This window comes from Vicia villosa, linkage group LG5 (genome assembly GCF_029867415.1).
Source record: "Vicia villosa cultivar HV-30 ecotype Madison, WI linkage group LG5, Vvil1.0, whole genome shotgun sequence".
Lineage (NCBI taxonomy): Eukaryota > Viridiplantae > Streptophyta > Magnoliopsida > Fabales > Fabaceae > Vicia > Vicia villosa.
In genome coordinates, this window is record NC_081184.1 from 45,581,165 (window position 1) to 45,608,192 (window position 27,028).

General features: G+C 39.1%; 1 protein-coding gene across 1 annotated transcript; it reads right to left on the bottom strand.

Annotated features, from left to right (window-relative positions):
* Positions 1-268: 268 nt before the first annotated feature.
* LOC131601619 (uncharacterized) lies at positions 269-25,722 on the bottom strand. Its single transcript, XM_058873485.1, has 2 exons — positions 25,204-25,722; positions 269-22,908 (listed from the first exon to the last, which is right to left on the bottom strand). Exon 2 carries the CDS (start codon positions 14,514-14,516, stop codon positions 11,388-11,390), a length of 3,129 nt encoding a protein of 1,042 aa, XP_058729468.1. The 5' UTR covers positions 14,517-22,908; positions 25,204-25,722; the 3' UTR covers positions 269-11,387.
* Between the last annotated feature and the right edge of the window lie 1,306 nt (positions 25,723-27,028).

The following is a 27,028-nucleotide window of genomic DNA, read 5'->3' on the forward strand; positions in this document are numbered from 1 at the left end:
GCTGAGTGTTTTTTATTGGATTTTAACTCTACTGGAGAATTTATCTATTAAAAGACTGATTTTTGGAAGCTAACCCTTTCCAGGGATTTTGACTCAGCTGGAGACATTATCTGTTAAAAGACTGATTTTTGGAAGCTAACCCTTTCCAGGGATTTTGACTCTTTTGGGGAAATTATCTCCTAAGAGAAATGAATCTTTGGTTTTTGAAGTGATTTTGGAGGCTAACCCTTTCCAGGGGTTTTTGTTAAGATGAAAGAATGATTTTGGAGGCTAACCCTTTCTAGGGGTTTTTGTTAAGATGATAGAGTGTGTGGAGGCTAACCCTTTCCAGGGGTTTTTGTTAAGATGAAAGAATGATTTTGGAGGCTAACCCTTTCCAGGGGTTTTTGTTAAGATGATAGAGTGTGTGGAGGCTAACCCTTTCCAGGGGTTTTATTAAAATGATGGCAGAAAGATTATCTAATGAGACTTCTTGTTTAAAGCCCAAGATGAAGGCTGACACTGACTGAGGATAAACAAAACATGGATCCTAGACTCTGCTAAGGAAGATTAATGAAGATAAGGGTGACAGAGACTGTCCATGTCTCTCATTCCAAAAGGTGTACTCAATGTAAAATTGAGACAAAGTTAGCTTGTTTAAAGTCTGGTTTAAATTGGAAGAAACTCACCAGGGTATGTTAAAAGGTGACTAAAGACCTGTTCCTATGTTTATAAGAAACCTGATGGGTCCTTGTATACAAGCTCAAGAGGAAGCTGGAAATGCTTTTAAGAAGCCTGTGGGTCCTTGTACAAAGCCCAAGAGGAGGCTAATCGAGGGTCATCGAGGGTCCTTGTTATAGCACAAGAGAAAGCTATGTAGTTTTGAACTTATTTTGGCTTTAAGAAAATGGGTAAGAGGTTTCACCGGGAATAATTCCTCTTTGGGTGGATGTGTCCTATTTTGGGTTCTAAGGTTTTTGCCAAGATGTTTCACCGGGAATAATTCATCTTGGGGGTTTGAACTACAGATCTCTAATTAGGAAAGAGCCTTCACCGGGAAGACATTCTCAATCCTAGGTCATATTCCTATAATATATATATAGTTTAACTGTCCTAGGTTTTACACTCAAACGTAGTTCTAAACAAATATATGAACAGTTCTATATTTGACAGTAATTTAAATAAAGACTGTAAATTGAAAGCTTGTAAAGCCTAACCTGGATGGAGTGGAGGCCATTGAAGAAGTATGTACAGAGCCTCAACAGTAATTGGTGGATAACAGTTGAATATATATGATAAACAGTTAATGGTTTTTTTGAAAACAGAAGAAGTGAAGATGGACAAAGGTCACATAGGTATCTGAAGAGTTTCACCGGGAATAATGCCCTTCAAATACCAGAAGAATGTTTTGAAAACAGAAAGAAGATTTTGAAAATACAGTTTTGAAAACAAGCTAAGAAGAGAAGAAGGTGTTGGGACTTATACTCTATTAGAGGCCCACTTGAAAATGATTTACTGTTTATGAGAAACAGTAAAAAAAGATTTGTAATGATATAAGGTTTTGTTGTTTGAAAACCTGAATCATCTGTTTGATCGGAGATTGAAAACAGTTTTGTAATGATATAATGTTTTGGTCTCACCATGGGTTGAACCCACGCCCTTTATGTTACCAGTCCCAAAACAACACCACTGAGCCAACGCGCGCTTGGTGATTATAACACACACCCAGTTCATTATATTTTCAAACAAGTGGTAAATCATGGAAAAATAAAAGAAACAAAAAGTATGGGGCGAGGGGGATTCGAACCCCAGACCTTGGGCATGAGGAGACTAAGAGCGCATGTGAGGCCACTAGGGCAAACGATGAATTCGTTTGTAAAACACAAACCATTCAAGATAAAATAAACTTGGCCCTCAGGTTTGAAATTTGCGCGCCACCACCATTGTCATCTTCTTCCTCAAGCTCCAACAATTTGAATTTCTGAACTCTCTCAATTCTCAACCATTTGCAACGATATAAAGACCAAACTTGCTCTAAATTCACTCACGATTCTAGATATGTAACTAACATAAATTTATATTAACTATATCTAACTAATTTACTAGAAAACGTGAAGAACCCTAAAATTTAAAAATCAAATTAAATGGCTATACTTAAAGATAAATGAATGATGATAGAGGGTTTTCAATCCTCTGATGATGCTGAACAAGATTGAATCGAGCTTTATCACAAAAAGTGCTTAAATTAAAGAGGTGGAGTTCAGAAACTTACCTCTGAAAATGGAGGTCGTGAGGATGTTAGAGAGCACCTGGGCTTGTATGAATGATCCCAAAAGCTTCCTTGGGACTCAGCGATGCTAACTGAATGCCTATTGTAACTTCAATTCTCCTGAATTGCTCTATGGACCTCACTCGATTTGAGCTTCAAGTGAACATGGGGGATGATGAATCTGCAGTTACAGATGAGCTCCGACCATCTGGATAGCTCCACTACCTCCTATGGAACGTGCCTGGATGCTTAACCTTGCTTGGAGCCTTCTGAATTGCTCTGTGGACCTCCAACTGCAACAGCTCCAAAGTGAGAGCAACAATGGCATTCCCTCACTTACAGAAGTGATCCAGGTGCTTGGATCACCTCAAATGATCCCCCTTGAGATGTTAGAATGCTTACTTTCCAAAGATAAGCTCTGGTTTGAAGAAAACGATTCTTCTTGCCAAAGAACTTTGAAAAACAATAAGCATGAGAAGAGAAAGAGAAAGCAAGGAATTTGGTTGCTTTGGTGTGTTTTACTACTGAGGTATACTCTCCTATTTATAGGCAAATGATTCAGTACTGATTGAGAGAGTGAGCTTGCTTAGTGAAGTGAATTTGGATTCTTAGCCATGAAGAAATTTCAAAGAATATCCAAGTGTGATCATTGCATTTTCGAGCCAGCTCCCTATCCTTTGATTCTATATGATCTTAGGGAACATTTCAGATACAAAGTGAGCTCTAATTGGATGGTGAGAAGATTCCTTGGGTGATTCATCAATTTTCCATAAATTCTCAAATGTAATCATTACATAATCACATGTTCTTGTTTTAGGAATCTTCCTCAATGACCATGGCATGGTGAAAATGAATGCAAGGCATGTTTTCAGATGTGTTATGGGTCGTGTAGCATCCATAATTGAGGTCATGTGCACAAAATTGCAAAGTTCAAAAATGATGCATGACCTATAATTTCACTTCATGAGGCCAACTTTGAACAAGCATAACTCCTAGCTCAAAATGAATTTGGAGAAGGTTGAACACAATTTGGAAAGCCCTAAACATCTACTTCAAATCATTAGTTTGGAGTTTCTTCAGAATCCTTTGGCAAATTTGTGAAAAATGAGGCCAAAGTTGGAAGAAAACTAGGTTAAAACACTTAGAAAATTTTCTAAGTGTTTATGACCTAAAACTTCAAAATTTCCAAAACTCTTAAATGATTGATTTTTGAAAAAAGTTCCATTGTAAGATGTTATTTTATTTTGCAAGATCTACAACTTTCATGTTGGAAGTTTTTTGAGTTGTGTAGGTGAAATTTTGAGTTCCCACAATGCCCTCAAAAACCCTAATTCCCGACTTTTTGCTCCTTGAAGATTCTTCTTGAATTTCTTTGGTAAAATGACTTAATTATCCATATATTGATGATATTGATCCTTGAAAGTCATGGTTTGACCAAAAATCTTAAAAGTCAAAGGTGATCCCATACAGTTGACTTTTTCCAGATAAAGTGAGATTTGGACTTTTGTGTAGAATCAAGATCTTCTCCTCAAATGAGTGATATAAATAGGTTATATTGAGGTAGTAGAGGTTCTTGAATCATGTCTTGAGTTTTGGATCCATGCCCTGATTAAAAGTCAACTATCCTGGTGAATTAGGTCAAAAACCCTAATTGTCGACCATATGAAAATAATGACTATAGACTTTGAATTGAGGTGTGATGTCCAGTGGATCTTGTTATATGAGTTATTTGAAGATGATTGATGTCTTGGAATGATCCCCTGGGGCTTTTTAGGGTTTCCCAAAGGTGATCCCTGATTTTAGTCCTTGATAGGCTTAAAAACCCTAGCCTGGTGACCTGAGTAAATCTGTACTCAGAGGACTGGGTGTCTAATCAATCATAGGTGAGAAAATGAAGCTCTTGAGTCCTATGATTATGTTAGAGACTAATCTTTCTACTGATTGATCCTTTGCCTGAGTTTTCTTGTCTTTGAACATCCTCGATTAAATGCCAGATGAAGAAGTGACTGTTCTGGGTACTTGCTTTGACCTGATGAAAATCCTGAAGATATGTCATCTCAGGGGGGTCAAAAATTAGGGTATGACAGATGCCCCTATTTAAGTTTCTTTTATCTGGAGGGAGAGAGATTGATATCTCGATCTCTCCTGCGTGAAAGAGACTTAAATATCAAAGAATGCCCGAATTTTGGGCGCTCCTGAGATGTTGTAATTGATAAGATCCTTGCATGAAATACTTGATGCGGATTCTGGCGAATGGATAGCAGTGTAAAATGCTCAATCCATCTTCTTTAACTAAGTGTTGACACTTAGAAAAAGGTAAACAACCTCCCCTTGTTTCGGATGTCCATATCTCGAAACTGGTCTCAGCCGTGTTTGGACAATATCTCAGATAAAGAGAAAATTTCCAAAGGTTTGTTTCCTCATCAAACTTCTCATCAGCACTTGGAGATGAGACGCCATTTGATGGTAGTAGAGAAACTTCAAAGGTTTGTTTCCTCACCAAACTTCTCATCAGCACTTGGAGATGAGACGCCATTTGATGGTAGTAGAGAAACTTCAAAGGTTTGTTTCCTCACCAAACTTCTCATCAGCACTTGGAGATGAGACGCCATTTGATGGTAGTAGAGAAACTTCACCATCTTCCCTTTTGACTTGACGTCTTTGAAAGAATGTCATATGGCCTCATGATCTTTTGAGGGGCTAATGACTTTGTTTGAAAGCGGACGAACTGTTTTCGGGGTGAAAACCAACATTCACCGACTTATGCCAGGGAATCAACAAACTGTTTTCCTTAAGAGGAAAAAACTGCCATTTGTCGACTTATGCCGGGGAATCAACAAACTGTTTCCTTAAGAGGAAAACTGCCATTTGTCGACTCTGAGGGGAATTAACAAACTGTTTTCCTAGGAGGAAAACTGCCATTTGTCAACTCTGAAGGGGATGAAACATCCCAGAAACAGACAAACTGTTTAAAGAAACTGCCATTTGTCGATCTCTTGAATGTTTAACAGACAAACTGTCTTTCCTTGGGGAAAGACTGCCATTTGCCAATTGCTAGGGGAACAAACCGTCTTCTACTGGGAGAGACTGCCATTTGTTGATCCTGTCGTGAAAGAAAGTGAGCAAACTGTCTTCTGATGAAAGAGACTGCCATTTGCTGACTTTGTTGAGGAATCTTTAAGCAAAACGAACTATCTTCATGAAGAAGGCTGCTATTCGTTATTTTTGTCCGAAAAAGTGAGTGAACTGTCTTTTGCCGAAAGAGACTGCCATTCACTGACTTCGGTGGGGATCATTTGTCGATCTGCTGGGGAGATTGCCAATTATTTTCTTTGATGAAGAGTGGCATCTCTTGACCCTGCTGGGGAAATACCAAACTGTTTCCTTTGACGAAGAGTGGCATCTCTTGACCCTGCTGGGGAAATACCAAACTGTTTTCCAGGAGGAAAAACTACCACTTATCAATTATGTCGGGGAATCCACACTTCTTGGAAAAGAGAAACGCTCATCGACCCTGTGGGGAATTCCAAAATGCGAAACAAACTATCTTATTTGAAGAAGATTGTCGAGTGTCGCTCTGCAGGAGAGTCTCAGTTGGGGAATTCCAAAAGTGAACAAACTATCTCTTTGAGGGAGACTACCATTTGTTGACTTGCTTGGGAAATTTGGGTGTATGAACCTTCTTCATGAAGAAGAAAACCCTTTCACAACTTTGCAGGGGAATCTCGAGTATATGTCCAAGTAGTTTGGGTATTAACACTATCAAAACCTGGCTCGACTATGCAGTTATAATGTATGCATGAATATTATGACAAATATAAAAGGTAAAGTGAAAGTGAATAGAATTGTCGCGGATGTAAAATCCTATGATATGACTTGAATCTTGTTGATCAGAAGATGTCCTCTTCTTGTAGTTCGAACTCTGTTGGGAATACCTGGTTATTAGTTGTCCGCTGTCCGAAGTGAGTGATATGAATAGAAGTGAAGATCCGTCATCGGGAGATGTTCGCAAAGCGACCTCATGGGGAAATCTTGGTTCCCGGAGTCTCAACCGTTCTTGGAGTAGCTGTTTGCATTCTTCCTATTGTTTGTAAACCTTAGAAAGAAAATTTCACCTCTATTTTTGCAAGTAAATTCATTTTTATTTTATGAAAACATTTGTTTCAAGAAAATGACTGTTTAAACTTAAAATGCATCTCAAGAAACTGAAAAAGACTCGATTTGCAAAGAAAGGCACAAGGCTCAAATTATTATTTATGGAATGGTAATCAGCCAAATGCTTGATTCCATGGAGTATTTACAAAGTTGGAAATTGGTAATTTTTCTGGAAAAGGGGCTACGATGAAACGTGACGACCGTTATCTTTCCCTTCCACTCCGAGTTGCGCCGTATTCGTGCTTCGTAGAAGATGACCTACTGCTGATGAATACTCCGCTATGGATTTTTGAATGATCAAGTTTGTCCTGAACACAGTTACTTGCCATATATCCCTAACTTTTGCGTAAACTACCCCTTTCGGGTTTTAAGTTTACCGGGATTGATTATTATTTTTTTTTATGTCTCTAACTTTTGCCTGAATCGCCCTTTCGGGTTTTCGATTCACCGAGACGCTCTTTTTTGCCTAAGCTGCTCTTTGCGAGTTTTCAACTTAGCGAGCTGTTCTTTTAATTATTTAGGCGAAGTATTTCTTGACTGCGTCGACGTTCACAAGACGGGTGAATTCTTCTCCATCCATAGTCGTGAGTATTAAGGCTCCTCCTAAGAAAGCTCTCTTGACCACGTAGGGGCCGTCATAATTGGGAGTCCATTTCCCTCTTGAATCTGTGAGAAAAGATTGAATCTTTTTGAGTACAAGGTTGCCTTCTTTGATTGTGCGAGGTCGCACCCTTTTGTCGAAAGCTTTCTTCATTCTTTGTTGATATAGCTGACCGTGGCATAAAGCTGTCATGCGCTTTTCTTCGATTAAGTTCAATTCATCGAATCTGCTTTGACACCACTCGGCTTTTGTTAATTTTGCCTCCATCAAGACTCTCATTGATGGAATCTCAACCTCTATAGGTAGGACTGCCTCCATGCCATATACAAGGGAGAAAGGAGTTGCTCCAGTCGACGTACGTACTGATGTACGGTAACCATGAAGAGCATACGGGAGCATTTCATGCCAATCTTTGTAAGTAATGACCATCTTCTGAACGATTTTCTTGGTGTTTTTGTTAGCTGCTTCTACAGCTCCATTCATCTTTGGTCTGTAAGGAGATGAGTTGTGATGCTCAATCTTGAATTCTTCACAAAGCTCCTTCATCATTTTGTTATTCAAATTTGACCCATTGTCAGTGATTATCTTGCTAGGAATGCCGTAGCGACAGATGATGTGATTCTTGATAAACCTGACGACAACTTGTCTTGTAACGTTTGCATATGAAGCTGCTTCAACCCATTTGGTGAAATAGTCTATAGCTACCAAGATGAAGCAATGTCCGTTGGACGCTTTTGGCTCGATCATTCCAGTCATGTCGATTCCCCACATGGAGAAAGGCCAAGGGGAAGAGAGTATGTTGAGAAGAGATGGTGGCACATGAATTCTATCGGCGTAGATCTGACATTTGTAACACCTCTTTGCATACTGGTAGCAATCTGACTCCATCGTCAACCAATAATATCCTGCTCTCAATATTTTCCTTGTCATGGTGTGTCCATTGGTGTGAGTACCAAATGAACCTTCATGTATTTTTCTCATGAGTACTTCTGCTTCTTTTCTGTCAACGCATCTGAGCAGAACCATGTCGAAGTTTCTCTTGTACAGAACATCTTCATTCAGGAAGAATCTACAAGCTAACATTCTCAAAGTCTTTCTATCTTTCTTTTGACGCCCCAAGAGGGTACTCTTGCTTTGGAAGAAAGTTTTTGATGTCGTGATACCACGGTTTGTCGTCAATGATTGCTTCTATTATGAAAACATGAGCGGGCCTATCCAGGCGCATAACATCGATCCGAGGAATGTCATTCCAATGATTTATCCTAATCATGGAAGAGAGTGTGGCTAATGCATCAGCCAAGTTGTTTTCTTCGCGAGGAATGTGATGAAAATCTACCCTGTCGAAGAATGGTAACAATCTTCTCGCGTAGTATTTGTAAGGAATTAGCCCTGGTTGGCGTGTTTCCCATTCTCCTTTGATTTGATTGATGACCAAAGCAGAATCTCCGTATACATCCAAGTGTTTGATTCTTAGATCCACGACTTCTTCGAGACCCATGATGCAAGCATCATATTCGGCCTCATTGTTTGTGCACTTGAAAGTTAATCTGGCAGTAAATGGAATATGGGTACCCTGAGGTGTAACAATGATTGCCCCAATTCCTCGTCCGTAAGCATTGACAACTCCGTCAAAGATTAAGCCCCACTGGGATCCTATCTCAGGTCCTTCGTCTGGTAGTGGCTCGTCGCAATCTTTCATCTTGAGGTACATGACGTCCTCGTCCGGAAAATCAAAACTGGTTGATTCATGACCATTGAGTGGATGGTGAGCCAGGTGCTCAGCTAAAATGCTTCCTTTCACGGCTTTCTGTGCGTGATACTCAATGTCATATTCTGATAACAACATCTGCCAACGGGAAATTCTCCCAGTTAAAGCAGGCTTCTCAAAGATGTACTTGATTGGATCCATATGAGAGATCAAACAAGTAGTATGTCGAATCATGTACTGGCGGAGACGCTTGGCAGCCCAGGCCAAAGCACAACACGTCTTCTCGAGCATGGAGTAGCGGGATTCACAGTCAGTGAATTTCTTGCTTAGGTAGTAAATGGCATGCTCTTTTCTTCTCGTCTCGTCTTGCTGTCCAAGGACACAACCCATGGAGTCTTCTAAGACGGTTAAGTACATTATCAAAGGTCTTCCTTCCACTGGAGGAGACAAAATGGGTGGTTCGAGCAGATATTCTTTAATGCTGTCGAACGCTTTCTGACAATCGTCTGTCCAGACGGAACTTTGATTTTTCCGTAGAAGTTTGAAAATAGGAGCGCAAGTTGCAGTCATGAGATATATGAATCTCGAGATGTAATTCAGACGTCCAAGAAATCCTCTAACTTGTTTCTCGGTTCTGGGTGAAGGCATTTCTTGAATTGCCTTGACTTTGTCTGGATCTACTTCAATTCCTCGTTTGCTGACAATGAAACCAAGGAGTTTTCCTGAGTAGACACCAAAGGTGCACTTGTTGGGGTTCAGGCGAAGCTGAAACTTCCGTAAGCGTTGAAATAACTTTGTCAGATTCTGTATGTGATCTTCTTCATTTTTTGATTTGGCAATCATGTCGTCCACATAGACTTCCACTTCTTTATGCATCATGTCGTGGAAGAGCGTAGTCATGGCCCTTTGATAAGTTGCCCCTGCGTTCTTTAGTCCAAAAGGCATAACACGATAGCAGAACATGCCCCAGGGGGTGATGAAAGCTGTCTTCTCCATGTCTTCAGGTGCCATTTTGATATGGTTGTATCCTGAAAATCCGTCCTTAATGAGAAAACTTTGGATTTTGCTGTACTGTCTACCAACATATCAATATGTGGTAAAGGAAAATCATCCTTAGGGCTAGCTTTGTTCAAATCTCTGTAGTCGACGCACATGCGGACTTTTCCGTCTTTCTTAGGAACGGGAACAATGTTAGCTAACCACTGAGGGTATTCTGAAGTGACGAGGAAACCTGCGTTGATCTGCTTTTGAACTTCCTCTTTGATTTTCATGGCCATCTCCGGATGAGTTCTTCTCAATTTTTGCTTGACCGGAGGGCATTATGCTTTTAATGGCAAGTGATGCTCCACTATACTGGTATCCAACCCTGGCATATCTTGATAAGACCAAGCGAAGACATCTGAGAATTCTTTGAGTAGTTGTATCAAACTCTCTCTGATCTCTGAACTAAGCGAAGCTCCAATCTTAACCTCTCTTCTGTTTCCATCGGAACCAAGGTTAATGATCTCTAGAGGCTCATTGTATGGCTGAATGGCCTCTTCCTTTTGTTGAAGTAATCGTGAAATTTCCTTTGATATTTCTTCGTCTTCTTCTTCCTCTGCCTCGAATACAGGAAACTCAAAGCTTGGAGAAGTCATACGATCGCACGCTTCAACGGGGTATTTTATGATTAATCTGCATATGTGTGATAAGTTTTATTTAGACAACGAGGGAAGACTCGGTGTATACAGTTAATGAAATTTTTGATGTTTTTTAAGGGTGTTTTTTAGGATTACCAATTTCCGAAAAAAAGAAAAGGAAAAACTAACGACGGAACAGAATGACATTTTTATTTATTAACAGTCATTTCTTGAAACAAAGACCCTATAAAACAAAACTCTATTGCTTTGGGCGAAGCAAAGAGGGACATTTTCCTAAGAAATAGTAAAATGCAAAGCCCTATGAAACATCTCTTCACCCTGGGCTATGGTGAGAGGATAAAATAACGGTGAAAGTTTCTACTTAGGAGTGCGAACAACGGTTGTAACTTCAACAGCTGTCCAATAGTGGCGAACCCCATTAAGCACTAAGTAATCTGGAACCTTAGGCTTAAGCTGGCCTGTGGTAGGTCTTGATTTACCAACCACTGTCTTTGCAACACTCAGACGATCTTCTTCTACTTCAGCAGACTGAGCGGTGTGAGCATACCCATTTCTAAGTGGAGTATGTCGGTTTTTCTTTTGAGGAAACTTCCAATCTTCTGAATGGAGAGACTCGTTGTCGGAGACACTTTCGAGATCATCCTCTTCTGTATTTTGGTCTTGCTCTTCTCCCAAGATGGCATTGACTAGATATGTGAACTCTAGATCCGTAGCCTCGGGAGGTGACTTGGGGATATCATCCTCAATGATGATTTCACCAGTCGATGATGATGAATAGCAAGGGTTATACATCTCTTTTGGCTGAGAGAGGTACTCAAAATCACTGTTCCATCCAGTTGGAACAATATCTTCAAGAGAGATTCTTGAACTTTCAGGAGCGGAGTATTTCACCATGTAGTCAAATTTTCCGCTTGGTTTTCCTAATGTATCCCAAGTTTCTTCGGGGATAGGAGGAACTTCTTCTGATGAACCATGACTTCTGGTGGTGAAGCTGTTAATAACTTCATCACTGCTTGGTTGAGTCTTACTTTCAGATCATTTAGTCGGATAACAGCAAGGTGATTCAGACTCTGATAGGGATATGTATCCTGCTTTGTTAAGATAGGATAGCCATTCCTCTTCATCGGTGTTTTCCGTACCGATGGTATTGACTGTTTGTTGAACAGGTTGAAGAAAACCTCCGCTGCGGAAAGTTTCTTGAATTGGAAGAACTACCTCAATTCCTGGAATAGTCTTTGATGATGTTGGAAAGAATCCAGTTCCTGTTCTGTTCTTGTTGTTGGTAGGCATATTAATGTGCCCCCAACCACTGGTAGTGCCATCCTTTACAACTTGGATTGCATCATTGTATGAAGAGATAGACGCTGCTTTCTCCTTTCCTTTGTCCAAGGAAAGTGCTTGGAATTTAGTTCCAACAACTTCTTTTGGTTCTATGTCGGAGAATGATGACAGGTTGCTGACGATCAGAGCTCGTTCTCCACATACGGTTACCAATTTGTCATTTCTTATGAACTTCAGTTTCTGATGAAGTGTTGAAGTAATTGCCCCAGCCTCATGAATCCACGGGCGACCTAGCAAACAATTGTATTGTGCTGGAATATCCATAACTTGGAAAGTGATCTTGAGCGTTTGAGGTCCAATAGTTATGGGAAGATCTACCTCTCCAAAAACTGACTTCCTTGATCCATCAAATGCTTTGACGATGACATGACTTTTTCTTAGAGGGTAATCTTCGAAAGATAATCTTGACAATGTTGATTTCGGCATGACGTTGAGAGAGGATCCATTGTCTATTAGGACTCCTGTGAGTACATTACCCATGCAGCCAACGGAGATGTGAAGTGGAAGATTGTGGTCCACTCCTTCTTCAGGAAGATCTTCGTCACAGAAACTTAGGTTAGTTCCGGCGGAGATGTTGGCAACGATGTTGTTGAATTGGCTTATTGTGACACTAGGTTCTACAAAAGCTTGTTCCAAAACTTTCTGTAGAGCTTCCCTATGAGCTTCAGAACTCAATAGTAGGGAGAGAACAGATATCCTAGACGGAGTATGTAGCAATTGATCTACAATATTGTATTCACTCCTCTGGATTAACTTCAAGATCTCATCATTTTCTTTCGCTTGAACAACATTGGTCGGATGATTGTCTTGCCTATGTGGTACTTCCTCCGAAGGTTTCTCCACATTTTCTGTTGTTCTGTTGAAGACTCGTCCACTTCTGGTGACTCGACTGACATCAGCAATGTTGACAACAGATGGTAATGGTATTTCCTTACCATTTTCAATGAATGTAGCATTGTACTTGTATGGTATAGCCTTGCTGGACTCATACGGTACAGGACCTGGTAAGTAGATGACTAATGGAGCAATTGCTGTCTTCCTGCTGTCGTACTTAACTTGCATTGGTTCAACTTGATTAATTTGAGGAGATACGGTAAAGACTTCGTCATCTTCTCTGTTGGCAAGAACAGTAATGGTATTATCATCCATCAGCTTTTGAATGACGTTGCGAACACGCAAACATCCTTGTGAATTTCTTCGACAAATTCTGCATCTACTGTAAGCATGGAAATCTGTTCCAAAGTAGGCAAGTCCATTTAAAGTTTTATGGAACCTGACTACCGATCCTTCAAGATCTTCAACTTTGTAGATTTTGTATTCTCCTGGACATCCTTGAACCATGTTGATGTCATGTTCAATTCTGACTCGGATATGTTGAATCCATCCTAAGTCCATTTGTTCTTGTAATGCAGCTTGAACTACGGCACATCCTTGATTATTCTTTGGACAAATATCGCATGTGAAGTAGTTGTGAGGTGGTACATGGCCGTACCCAGCTTGTTTAGCGTGCATCTTGACAAGATTTTCCCCTATCTGACGAATGTCGTAGATTTGAATGACGTTAGGGTGTTGATCTATCCAATTCACTGAAGCTTCTTTATGCTGCGGCAAAGGATTTGCTTGGACGTTTGGATTAGTATCTTTGAAGGATAGCATTCCGCTCTTCACTAATCGTTGGACGTCAATCTTGAAAGAGAAACAGTTCTCAATATTGTGACCTGGTGCCCCCTGATGATAGGGACAAGATTGGTCAGCCTTATACCATGGTGAGGAACTGTTTGTAGGATTTGGAGGACTCCTTGTCTGAATGAGTCCTTTTGCCAGTAATGTTGGAAATAATTTCGCATACGGCATTGGTACTGGGTCAAAGGCAGGATACCTTGGAGCCCGATTGTTGTAATTTGGAGGTCGAACCTGCTGCTGAGGTTGCTGCGACCTTTGTTGAATTTGTTGTTGCGAGACCTGAGGTTGATAAGCTGGCGCTGAGTTAACAACCGGAGTTACTGTAGCAACTTGAGGTTGAAATTTCTTCTTGATTTTGTGCAAGACATTGCTAACATCTTGATCCTTTTTCTTCTGGAAAGAACTTCCATACTTCCTTGGACCAATAGAAGATTCTGGTTCTTTGTTCAAGCGTCCTTCCCGAACTGCTTCTTCTAAAAGTACACCCATGTTTACCATCTCGGTAAAGTCACTTGGTGCACTTGCAACCATTCGTCCGTAGTAAAATGGACTCAAAGTTTTGAGATAGATTTTTGTCATTTCTTTCTCTTCAAGTGATGGACAGATTTGAGCATCAACTTCACGCCATCTCTGAGCGTATTCCTTGAAGCTTTCTCTATCCTTTTGAGTCATGGCCCGGAGTTGATCTCTGTCGGGAGCCATATCCAGATTGTACTTATACTGTTTGACGAAAGCCTCTCCGAGTTCTCGAAAAGTACGAATCTCTGAACTGTCCAAGTTCATGTACCATTTGAGTGCGGCACCAGTCAGGCTGTCTTGAAAATAATGAATGAGCAATTGTTGATTATCAGTCTGAGTTGACATTCTTCGAGCGTACATTACGAGGTGACTTTGTGGGCATGAATTCCCTTTGTACTTCTCGAATTCTGGTACTTTGAATTTGTGAGGAATCTTAACATTTGGAACCAGACAGAGGTCTGCAGCATTCTTTCCAAATAGATCTTGTCCTCGAAGAGTCTTGAGTTCCTTCTGCATTTGCAGAAACTGTTCCTGGAACTCGTCCAATCTGTCATACACGCCAGCGTCCTCACTGGGAGCGTGATGATATACTTGTCCGCCCTGTGGAGGAAAAGTATGCATAATGGGCTAAGGAGAAGCCATAACAGCAGATCTTGGAATCTCAGCATTCTGTTGTGTGAAACCTATTGCCGTTGCTCTTGGAACTTCAATTTCCAGAGGTTTGTAACCCTCCGGTGGTTGCATCTCTATTGTAGCCCTTGGAACTTCAGAAACTGGGGGTATGTACCCTTCTGGAATAAAGTTATACGGCATGCCCCAAGGTCGGTTGGGTGGCATGGTATACTGAGGAATAGGAGTAGAAACAATCTCGGAAACCACAGTCGTGTGCAACTACCAGGGCTTCTACCATACTATTGAGCCTTTCAATAGCATCTTTGAGAGTATTAACCTCTTCTCTGAGTTCTCCATTCTCTTGCTCAAAGTCTTCCATTCTTTTCTTGCGACTTGAACGAGTGTTGTATGGATGAGACAGCTTGAAAGTCTTGGTTCACCTCCTTCTCCTCCTCTCTTTCTGGAGAAAGGAAAGTGACTATTAGATCTGCGACAATTCTCGTGTCAGTGCGTACGACTAAAGCGATGTATGATATGCAATTAAGTTAATATTTTTCAAGGAAACACCATAATTACGTTATGAAACATCAAACTTTTATTAATTAAGCGAAAACGCCGTTTTTACACACTTTGAAAAGGGAAATACAGAGAAATTGAGAGAAAGGACTCTAAAACTTTGACGAAGAGCCGACTTTACGTTCTAACATCTTCTTATGTTTCTTGAGCTGAGCGTTCTCTGACGTGAGCTGATCGATGATCCAGGAAGCAGGAGGGATATGATGAGAAAGTGACGTTTGTGACACTTGTCGATCGAGCACTTCAAGTAACTCATCCTTCCTTCTTAGGATGTTTTGAATCTCAACATTTTCCGTGTTGACGATTCGATATGACTACACCACTCAATGTCCGTATGAGTGAGGGACATGATTTTCTGTGACCAGTAAAGGCCATCCCTCATGTTCCAGAAAGTGCTAGACTTTGGCAGATGCGAGATGAACCAATTGTATAACAACGGTACGCAGCATGTGATTAATCCTCCTCGCTGCAGGTTTCTTGAATGCACAGAGTGATAAGCATCCGCAAGCAAGGTTGGAACTGGATTTCCAATTAAGAAAATCTTAATTGCGTTGATGTCGACGAAATCGTTAATGTTAGGGAACAAAAACAATCCGTAGATAAGCAAAGCCAAGATTTCCTCAAAAGCGCTCATATCTTGGATGCTGACGAAGTACCGAGCTTGATCAAACAGGAATTTGGAAGGCAATCCTTGAATTCCTGCTCTACTCACCATGTGAGTTCTGATGTCGACTACGTTCAAAGGAGTAGTTGCAGCAATGATAATGTCGTCAGGATTCTTTTCCAAACCGGAGTACGGATCTTGCGCGTACACGGGTATTCCAATCAGACGAGAGTACTCCTCCAACGTAGGCATGAGCTAATAATCTGGAAAGGTGAAGCAGTGATACATCGGATCGTAAAACTGTACCAAGGTGGGAAGGATCCCATCCACAATGTTGGTATTGAGCAAAGGCAGGAGTTTTCCATACTTCTCCTTGAAAGCCTGGGGGTTGACCACCAGTTTTCCGAGCTTTCCCAATTCCTCGACCTGGGGAATCTTGAAGGTGTATTTCCTAGCTCTCTTTCTTCCGCAATCCATGGTATAGATCCTTAAGTCCTTTCTCCGTTTCTCTCTTATGAAGTTCAAAACGTTCGTTATTTAGTTTCCTTGAAGAACGACTCGAAAAAGACTCTTTTTGTTTTTAGTTGTTATTAATGAATGATGCATGAATGCATGAATGCACACACAAGAGTTTTTAAACAAACATGGCGTTGAAGGGTATAGTGGTCATGAAGTCAAAACGCAAACTTCGCCCCAATGGTAAACTAAGGAAAAGGATTTTTGTACCTGTAGAACGGGTTCTAGGGGTCTCAGAGTTTTTGCTCAACCTTAAAGATACGTTGATTGGTATCTATAAGAGAGTTTTCTCTGAGTGTAGTATCTGCGTGACAATTACTTTCGTAATCACCGCTCTACGTCCTAAAAAAGGCTTTAAGTGGGGTTAATGTGTTTCTAGGTCCTCCTGGTACAAATCAGTCTTGGAATGCATTGGCGCAGTTAATCACAACCAGCCAGGCAAATCCCAAGAGTAGAATTGTGAACCAAGATTAGAGGGTCTTCACCGGTAAGACATCCTTCATCCTATCTTATGTTGCACTTAAATCCGGGTATAGGATTTCTCACCACAAGGGGGAATCAAGCCCTTTCCCGATACAGAATAAACAAAATAAACAAATATAAATGCAGCAAACACATGATATGACACAGAGGTTAGGCAGGACCTCTCTTGTTTGAGGGGGAATTTGGCATCCCTAATTCCTCATTGGGGCTGGACCAGCAACAGGTCAACCATTGGTTTGGATGAAAAACCAAGGTTTTGAACACTTATATCCCCAGCAGATTCGCCATTTTTCCTGTGGTGTCGTTTTTTTTACCTCCCCGTTTCACTTGGGAGGACGGCACGCTAGACCCTTCACGCGAAATTTGGAAGGAGAATGCGCCCGTGGTGGGATGAATTTTATTTCAGTTCTTCCTACGATATCACACGAACTTTCTTATTTGTCCTACGAGTAGGAAAGGGGAAAAAAGATCTCAACTAAACCCTAGGAGTTTGCTAAGTGTGGGGATTTCACCTAGACTAGAAATTCTGGAGTCCGGGAGGTCGGTTATACATAGGGAAGTGTTTAAACACCCTACATATCTGTAGTACTCTACAGGAACCTTCTCTGTGTCTAAATGTGTTTGTGCTGCTAATGATTATTGGGAAAGTTTCTCCTTTGTGTTAGGAGAAGGAATTGAATTGAATAAAAGGAAGACAGACAGACTGACTGACTATTTTTTGGTATTTTATTAGCTCGCTGAGATTCCTTGTGAACCTCATGCCTACATATCCCTAATGGAAGTCAGAGCTTAATGTAGTTCGGGGAACTAATTGATTATTAATTATTTTTGGGTGCCTTGCTTGAAGCTCAAGGTTGAAGCTTTGAATTAAATCTCTATTTACAGTAAAGAGACATGAAGTCATCTTTATAGAGAGGTATTTCTACTATTCCACCACAAACATTTTAAAAGAGTGACAGAATGATTGAATTCATTTCATTAAGAGAGTGACCTTACTTGTGTGTTTGCAAGTATGCTAGTATCTCTTAAATGAAAGAAAGATGCTCGTCCAAATTAGGGAAAGTGTACAAGTCTGGGGATGTGCCAGAGCATGTCTTTCAGAGTCCTAAACGGGAGACTTTAGTTGAATTTGAAATATGTAATGTTTGTTTGTTTGAATGTGGTGAGATAGAGGAAAGATCTTTCTATAGAGATAAGCTATGTCTATCTACTGTATAAAAGATTTGACTTTTTAGCTGGCTTGTATGAGGCCCAAGCTTGAGGCTTTTTGATTGATTGATTGTTTATTGACTCTGGGAGAAAACTCCATTGGGGGTTAATTACAAGGAATTTTTGGTGTTCTGTACAAAGCCCAGAATTGAGGCTGACTCTACTTGGGGAGAATCTATTTTGATGGGTTTTATTTGGTGTTCTGTACAAAGCCCATAATTGAGGCTGACTCTATCTAGGGGAAATATTATTTTCTGCCTTGTATGAAGCCCAAGGTTGTGGCTGACTCTTAAATAAACTGAGTATGGATGACTCTATGGGAAAAGATCCTAGATGTTAGGAATCTTTGACACATGAAATATGGTTTATCTGCCCTGTACAAAGCCCAAGGTTGTGGCTACTGAACAATGAAGGACTCACTAGGGGAGACTCTATTATCTGCCTTGTACAATGCCCAAGGTTGAGGCTGACTATTAACATGGGAGTTTTATTGTTTTGGTGCCTTGTATGAAGCCCAAGGTTGAGGCTGAGTGTTTTTTATTGGATTTTAACTCTACTGGAGAATTTATCTATTAAAAGACTGGTTTTTGGAAGCTAACCCTTTCCAGGGATTTTGACTCAGCTGGAGACATTATCTGTTAAAAGACTGATTTTTGGAAGCTAACCCTTTCCAGGGATTTTGACTCTTTTGGGGAAATTATCTCCTAAGAGAAATGAATCTTTGGTTTTTGAAGTGATTTTGGAGGCTAACCCTTTCCAGGGGTTTTTGTTAAGATGATAGAGTGTGTGGAGGCTAACCCTTTCCAGGGGTTTTTGTTAAGATGAAAGAATGATTTTGGAGGCTAACCCTTTCCAGGGGTTTTTGTTAAGATGATAGAGTGTGTGGAGGCTAACCCTTTCCAGGGGTTTTATTAAAATGATGGCAGAAAGATTATCTAATGAGACTTCTTGTTTAAAGCCCAAGATGAAGGCTGACACTGACTGAGGATAAACAAAACATGGATCCTAGACCCTGCTAAGGAAGATTAATGAAGATAAGGGTGACAGAGACTGTCCATGTCTCTCATTCCAAAAGGTGTACTCAATGTAAAATTGAGACAAACTTAGCTTGTTTAAAGTCTGGTTTAAATTGGTAGAAACTCACCAGGGTATGTTAAAAGGTGACTAAAGACCTGTTCCTATGTTTATAAGAAACCTGATGGGTCCTTGTATACAAGCTCAAGAGGAAGCTGGAAATGCTTTTAAGAAGCCTGTGGGTCCTTGTACAAAGCCCAAGAGGAGGCTAATCGAGGGTCATCGAGGGTCCTTGTTATAGCACAAGAGAAAGCTATGTAGTGTTGAACTTATTTTGGCTTTAAGCAAATGGGTAAGAGGTTTCACCGGGAATAATTCCTCTTTGGGTGGATGTGTCCTATTTTGGGTTCTAAGGTTTTTGCCAAGATGTTTCACCGGGAATAATTCATCTTGGGGGTTTGAACTACATATCTCTAATTAGGAAAGAGCCTTCACCGGGAAGACATTCTCAATCCTAGGTCATATTCCTATGATATATATATAGTTTAACTGTCCTAGGTTTTACACTCAAATGTAGTTCTAAACAAATATATGAACAGTTCTATATTTGACAGTAATTTAAGAAGTATGTACAGAGCCTCAACAGTAATTGGTGGATAACAGTTGAATATATATGATAAACAGTTAATGATTTTTTTGAAAACAGAAGAAGTGAAGATGGACAAAGGTCACATAGGTATCTGAAGAGTTTCACCGGGAATAATGCCCTTCAAATACCAGAAGAATGTTTTGAAAACAGAAAGAAGATTTTGAAAATACAGTTTGGAAAACAAGCTAAGAAGAGAAGAAGGTGTTGGGACGTATACTCTATTAGAGGCCCACTTGAAAATGATTTACTGTTTATGAGAAACAGTTGAAAATGATTTGTAATGATATAAGGTTTTGTTGTTTGAAAACCTGAATCATCTGTTTGATCGGAGATTGAAAACAGTTTTGTAAATTGACAAAAGTCAACTTAATTAAGGCAAAGATGAAATCTATGCCTAATTAAGACCTAAATAATTAGGGTTTTATCATAAAATTATTCACAAAGTAATTAGGTTAAAACAAAATGAAAATATATATTTTAAAGTATTTAAGAAAACACTTAAAACATACTATTTTAAACCTAATAAAAATATATGAAATAAATAATATTTTTATGATTTTTTTGATTATTCACAAAATAGATATATTAAATAGCAAGTGTGTGAAAAATGAGGTGAAAATGATTTAATTTGATAGGTGAATTAATTGTGTGAAGTTGTGAGAAAAATGAAGGAAATTAGTGGTAAAAATAATGTTTTGGTCTCACCATGGTTTGAACCCACGCCCTTTATGTTACCAGTCCCAAAACAACACCACTGAGCCAACGCGCGCTTGGTGATTATAACACACACCCAGTTCATTATATTTTCAAACAAGTGGTAAATCATGGAAAAATAAAAGAAACAAAAAGTCTGGGGCGAGGGGGATTCGAACCCCAGACCTTGGGCATGAGGAGACTAAGAGCGCATGTGAGGCCACTAGGGCAAACGATGAATTCGTTTGTAAAACACAAACCATTCAAGATAAAATAAACTTGGCCCTCAGGTTTGAAATTTGCGCGCCACCACGTCATCTTCTTCCTCAAGCTCCAACAATTTGAATTTCTGAACTCTCTCAATTCTCAACCATTTGTAACGATATAAAGACCAAACTTGCTCTAAATTCACTCACGATTCTAGATATGTAACTAACATAAATTTATATTAACTATATCTAACTAATTTACCAGAAAACGTGAAGAACCCTAAAATTTAAAAATCAAATTAAATGGCTATACTTAAAGATAAATGAATGATGATAGAGGGTTTTCAATCCTCTGATGATGCTGAACAAGATAGAAACGAGCTTTATCACAAAAAGTGCTTAAATTAAATAGGTGGAGTTAAGAAACTTACCTCTGAAAATGGAGGTCGTGAGGATGTTAGAGAGCACCTGGGCTTGTATGAATGATCCCAAAAGCTTCCTTGGGACTCAGCGATGCTAACTGAATGCCTATTGTAACTTCAATTCTCCTGAATTGCTCTATGGACCTCCCTCGATTTGAGCTTCAAGTGAACATGGGGGATGATGAATCTGCAGTTACAGATGAGCTGCGACCATCTGGATAGCTCCACTACCTCCTATGGAACGTGCCTGGATGCTTAACCTTGCTTGGAGCCTTCTGAATTGCTCTGTGGACCTCCAACTGCAACAGCTCCAAAGTGAGAGCAACAATGGCGTTCCCTCACTTACAGAAGTGATCCAGGTGCTTGGATCACCTCAAATGATCCCCCTTGAGATGTTAGAATGCTTACTTTCCAAAGATAAGCTCTGGTTTGAAGAAAACGATTCTTCTTGCCAAAGAACTTTGAAAAACAATAAGCATGAGAAGAGAAAGAGAAAGCAAGGAATATGGTTGCTTTGGTGTGTTTTTCTACTGAGGTATGCTCTCCTATTTATAGGCAAATGATTCAGTACTGATTGAGAGAGTGAGCTTGCTTAGTGAAGTGAATTTGGTTTCTTAGCCATAAAGAAATTTCAAAGAATATCCAAGTGTGATCATTGCATTTTCGAGCCAGCTCCATATCCTTTGATTCTATCTGATCTTAGGGAACATTTCAGATACAAAGTGAGCTCTAATTGGTTGGTGAGAAGATTCCTTGGGTGAATCATCAATTTTCCATAAATTCTCAAATGTAATCATTACATAATCACATGTTCTTGTTTTAGGAATCTTCCTCAATGACCATGGCATGGTGAAAATGAATGCATGGCATGTTTTCAGATGTGTTATGGGTCATGTAGCATCCATAATTGAGGTCATGTGCACAAAATTGCAAAGTTCAAAAATGATGCATGACCTATAATTTCACTTCATGAGGCCAACTTTGAATAAGCATAACTCCTAGCTCAAAATGAATTTGGAGAAGGTTGAACACAATTTGGAAAGCCCTAAACATCTACTTCAAATCATTAGTTTGGAGTTTCTTCAGAATCCTTTGGCAAATTTGTGAAAAATGAGGCCAAAGTTGGAAGAAAACTAGGTTAAAACACTTAGAAAATTTTCTAAGTGTTTATGACCTAAAACTTCAAAATTTCCAAAACTCTTAAATGATTGATCTTTTGAAAAAAGTTCCGATGTAAGATGTTGTTTTATTTTGCAAGATCTACAACTTTCATGTTGGAAGTTTTTTGAGTTGTGTAGGTGAAATTTTGAGTTCCCACAATGCCCTCAAAAACCCTAATTCCCGAGTTTTTGCTCCTTGAAGATTCTTCTTGAATTTCTTTGGTCAAATGACTTAATTATCCATATATTGATGATATTGATCCTTGAAAGTCATGGTTTGACCAAAAATCTTAAAAGTCAAAGGTGATCCCATACAGTTGACTTTTTCCATATAAAGTGAGATTTGGACTTTTGTGTAGAATCAAGATCTTCTCCTCAAATGAGTGATGTAAATGGGTTATATTGAGGTAGTAGAGGTTCTTGAATCATGTCTTGAGTTTTGGATCCAGGCCCTGATTAAAAGTCAACTATCCTGGTGAATTAGGTCAAAAACCCTAATTGTCGACCATATGAAAATAATGACTGTAGACTTTGAATTGAGGTGTATGAGCTATTTGAAGATGATTGATGTCTTGGAATGATCCCCTGGGGCTTTTTAGGGTTTCCCAAAGGTGATCCCTGATTTTAGTCCTTGATAGGCTTAAAAACCCTAGCCTGGTGACCTGAGTAAATCTGTACTCAGAGGACTGGGTGTCTAATCAATCATAGGTGAGAAAATGAAGCTCTTGAGTCCTATGATTATGTTAGAGACTAATCCTTCTACTAATTGATCCTTTGCCTGAGTTTTCTTGTCTTTGAACATCCTCGATTAAATGCCAGATGAAGAAGTGACTGTTCTGGGTACTTGCTTTGACCTGATGAAAATCCTGAAGATATGTCATCTCAGGGGGGTCAAAAATTAGGGTATGACACTATCAATAAAATATTTACATGTTTATTTAAATAAAATCTATATCGTATTAAATACATTTGTAACGGGACACGATCAGTTAAATTCACATAATTCTTTTTATAAATATTGCATTCAATATGCATTTGAGTATAAAACCAAGATACAAAATTATTTTAACCTATATAAATGCATGAATATCATTTTTTTTTATACAATTATATTTATCATTTAACATTATAAATATTGAAATAAATTATACATAATATCAAATAAATGTACCCGTGCGGCAGCACGGGTGATTTACTAGTTGACTTTTAAGTCTGATAAAAAGCGAATGCGAATGAATGCAAAAGAAATACGGGGAAAAGAAGGAATTATTTACAAGTGTGCTCGCTTAGGCCCCACGACCCAATGCCTACATATCCTTTTCAGGAATCAGAGCGACCGTAGTTCGGCTCAAAAGTTTCCATTTGTTTTGTGTTTTTTAGTTGAACAGAGGTTAAGGTCACAATCCACGATGCTCGACCTTTGGAGACTTATACGCCTAATTCTGGACTGGACTCAACATATTCTTAAGAGAAGAGAAATTGGGTTTGTGTTTTTTATGTAACTACATGATGAACAAAACCCAATACAAGGCTTCGCACCACTTCATTACTTTGTTTTAATTTGAACCTTTATTAAATGTTTTGAATGTGTTTGGTTGGGTATTTTTTAAAGGGAATTTATTTTGCGATTTGAATCATATAATAATGTATAATGATCGAGAAACAGATCAGGGAATGAATCTCACTCATTTCTCTCCCATTATATAGTGATCGAGAAACAGATTAGGGAATAAATTCCACTCATTTCTCTCCCACTAAGTGAGTGAGAAACAGATTAGGGAATAAATCCCACTCATTTCTCTCTCACTTTTAGTAAGGTGTGATTCGCATCTTTATTTATTAGTGTTTTAATGTTGAAAAGAAAAAAGAACGAAAGAGGGGAGACTAACCTATTTTCTAGCCTAATTGTTATTCTAATTCCTATTTAAGATCTAAACTAAAATCTAAAGGGAATTAACTAAGAAGAAAGTTGTTTAAGTTGACTAAAGTCAACTTTAACAACTAGGGGTATTTTAGACATTTTTCAAAATATGAAAATATTCACAAAAAGAAAGAATTAAAATCTAAACTAACCATGAAAATATTCACAAGCAAATTTATATTCTTCATTCAACCTAAAACTACCTTTAAGACTTAAAACTAAAACTATGTATTTTTTATTATTATCATCCAATCAAGAATTAAAAAAAACAACAATTAAAAATTCTAATAAAAAAAACTAAGCGTTCCTAAAATTCTAATTGAGTAAAAAAACATTTTTATTATTTTTATTTAAAAAGAAGTTAGTTTATTAGGCAAAAATTAAAAGAACTAAATTTAAGAACAAACTTAAAAGGCAATCATTCAGTGGGGTGCAGTAGCAGTAATCAAATGAATTGAAACTAGTTGAGTGGCGCGTTAGGCCTACAATTACATGGGTGCAGATAAGAAAAGTGGCGCAAGGCCCACAGCGAACACGAGGCTCGGTCTTTTTCTCTTTATTCTATATTTTTCACTTCAGCATGCATGTTTATTTTATACTATGGTATTTATTATGAAATTCTCACATGCTAGCAACGTGACATGAAGGAGCCACACACTAACATCAATTGGTCAATGCAGATTTAAGTGGGATAAGGACAAAACAGCGCATCATCCAATGACAGCGTGACACTCATTCAACCAATGATTAAAATAAAGCGAAAGTTCCAAATAATGGGAAAACAAACCAACAGCAATATGCCACGTACGCAAACAGAATCTAAACAAAAACAAAACTCAGATGCCGGAGCTCCGCCTCCGGTCATCTTCCTCAGCCGCGTGTATCGCCGGCGATAGCAAATCGTGCCCAGAAAATGAAAAAGATACTACCGGTCCACTCGGTTTTTCGCACTGAGTTCAAATTTATGCTCCAATCCATCTAATTCTTCCTCTAAACATTAAACCGAAACCATTTGTAACACCAAAGTATAACTAATATCTACCAAAAACAAGATCTAACCACAGTATGATGATTATTCATCTTCCACACTCGAATGTTTAACTTGCATACACGCAAATAAGCAACAGATTCAAGCAAATTGCAAACAAAAATCAAAGTTCCATAGGAAAGAATCAACTAATGAACAAGTTCCAGGTATGCAAAATTCATATAAATCATGATGCTGAGTATTAGATCCTACCTGGAGAGATTCTTGAGCAGATATCTTCGGAAAACTTCAATTCTCTGCAACTCAACTCTGATTCTTTGAAGATGATGATGAAATTCGAGGATGTACAAAGATCCGCACGCTCTGAGAAATAAACTCAGAGCTTCGTCGATGCTTGCGAAGATTTTTCAGGATCGGAGAGCTTGTCTGAAGTTTAGGGGGCCAATGATGATTGATGATGAAGTGTGGTGGCCGGAGTTAGTTTGTGTAGTTGGTTAGGGTGGCCGGAAAAGTCTGTTGAGGTTTGTTACGGTGGCAGTGGGTGGTGGAGATGAGGGAAACGAGAGCAAAGAGAAGAGAGTTTTGAGAGTGAGAAGAGAGCTTTTAGAAAGAATGGAAGAAATGAGAGTGTGTGTGTAAAACGAGTTTGTGAAGGATGGTGGACTTATATAGAATGAGGGGAGTGGCTCATGGTGTGTACTCTTAGGAGTGGGACTTGTAGTGTAGTAGCATATCATTTTTTGCTTTAAACTTAATGAACAAGTGTTTCTACTTGTAGTAACAGTCTCTTGTACTTTCTTGGGCATATCACCATGCATGGCAATTAAAGACAATGGTGCGTGTGTATGTATGTGTGGTCATTTGCAGCATGCCTATTTCCCATTCAACCTTAATGAGCAAGTTCCTTTTTGTAGTAAACCTCCTTTGCTTCTTTCATATGTCACCTTTTGTTTGATTTATTTAGGTAAGCTTTTTCCTTTTTCTTTCAATGTGGTACGTGCATGGCTGTTGTAGTGACACTATTTTGAATGCCTTTAATGTATGCAGCAACTTCAAATGCCTTGCCAAACTGAATGCTTTCCATGCTGACTTTGTGTGTCTGAATTTCTTTCCGTGAACCACTATTCGCTTCAAACTCATGCACAAATTAGAGGGGGTATGGAACTGAGGAAATTTGATGTTGGAAAATACTTAGATGGATATGTAGATGTAAGAGCAAAATGGTCATGAACTAATGGTGTCAACCTTGCAAGTAAGTTGTGCGCGTGCCCTAGCTTAGACATGGAATTTTGGCAAAAAACGTGACTTGGTCAGGACACGACTTTGAGACCTCACAAGCGATTATTTTATTGATCAAATGTTGTGTTCAGGATAACAATGGAAAGGGGACATGGAAGAGAACATGTTGACCTTAGATTTGACTCAGGGAGACACTCACAATGATCTAAAATTGGGTTTACATATGGCATACCACGTGTTTGTGGATGTGCCTGCGCGTGACCTGGAGTTTGACTCATGCCCAAACCAACACATAACTTTTGTCAGGGCGTGACTTTGATAATCCGTATCTGGCTCCACACTTATCCAAGTTTCATAATTTTTGTCTTGTTGGATATAGGACATGGAGGTGGGTAATTTGATACCAAATTTGAGTTCATGAAATGCTTATAACCCTCCAGAACTCATCTTGAAAATGGCACGCCATGTGCTTGATCAATTGCCTACTGCTTGCCCGGAAATCTGCCTTGCAACTTAACTTGTGTTCCAATGAATGTTCAACTTCAGACCTCAATAACTTTTGATACAAGCATCTTTTGAAAATGATTCCAACTACAAAGTTGTTCATCTTCATGAAATGAGAAATATTGGTGTTGAACCTTTTCTGAAATAATGCTTTGTGACACGTGTAGTCATGGCATGAAGTTGACTGCTCACCCAATCTTAAACTCTTCAAAAAAAAAAAACTAAGTGTTGGAATCTTTCCTCTTTTGGAAACTTTCACATTTCAACTAACTTGCCAATTTTGGTAAATTTGACATTTTCTTGATTTTATTTATTTCTTTTATTTTCTTTGATT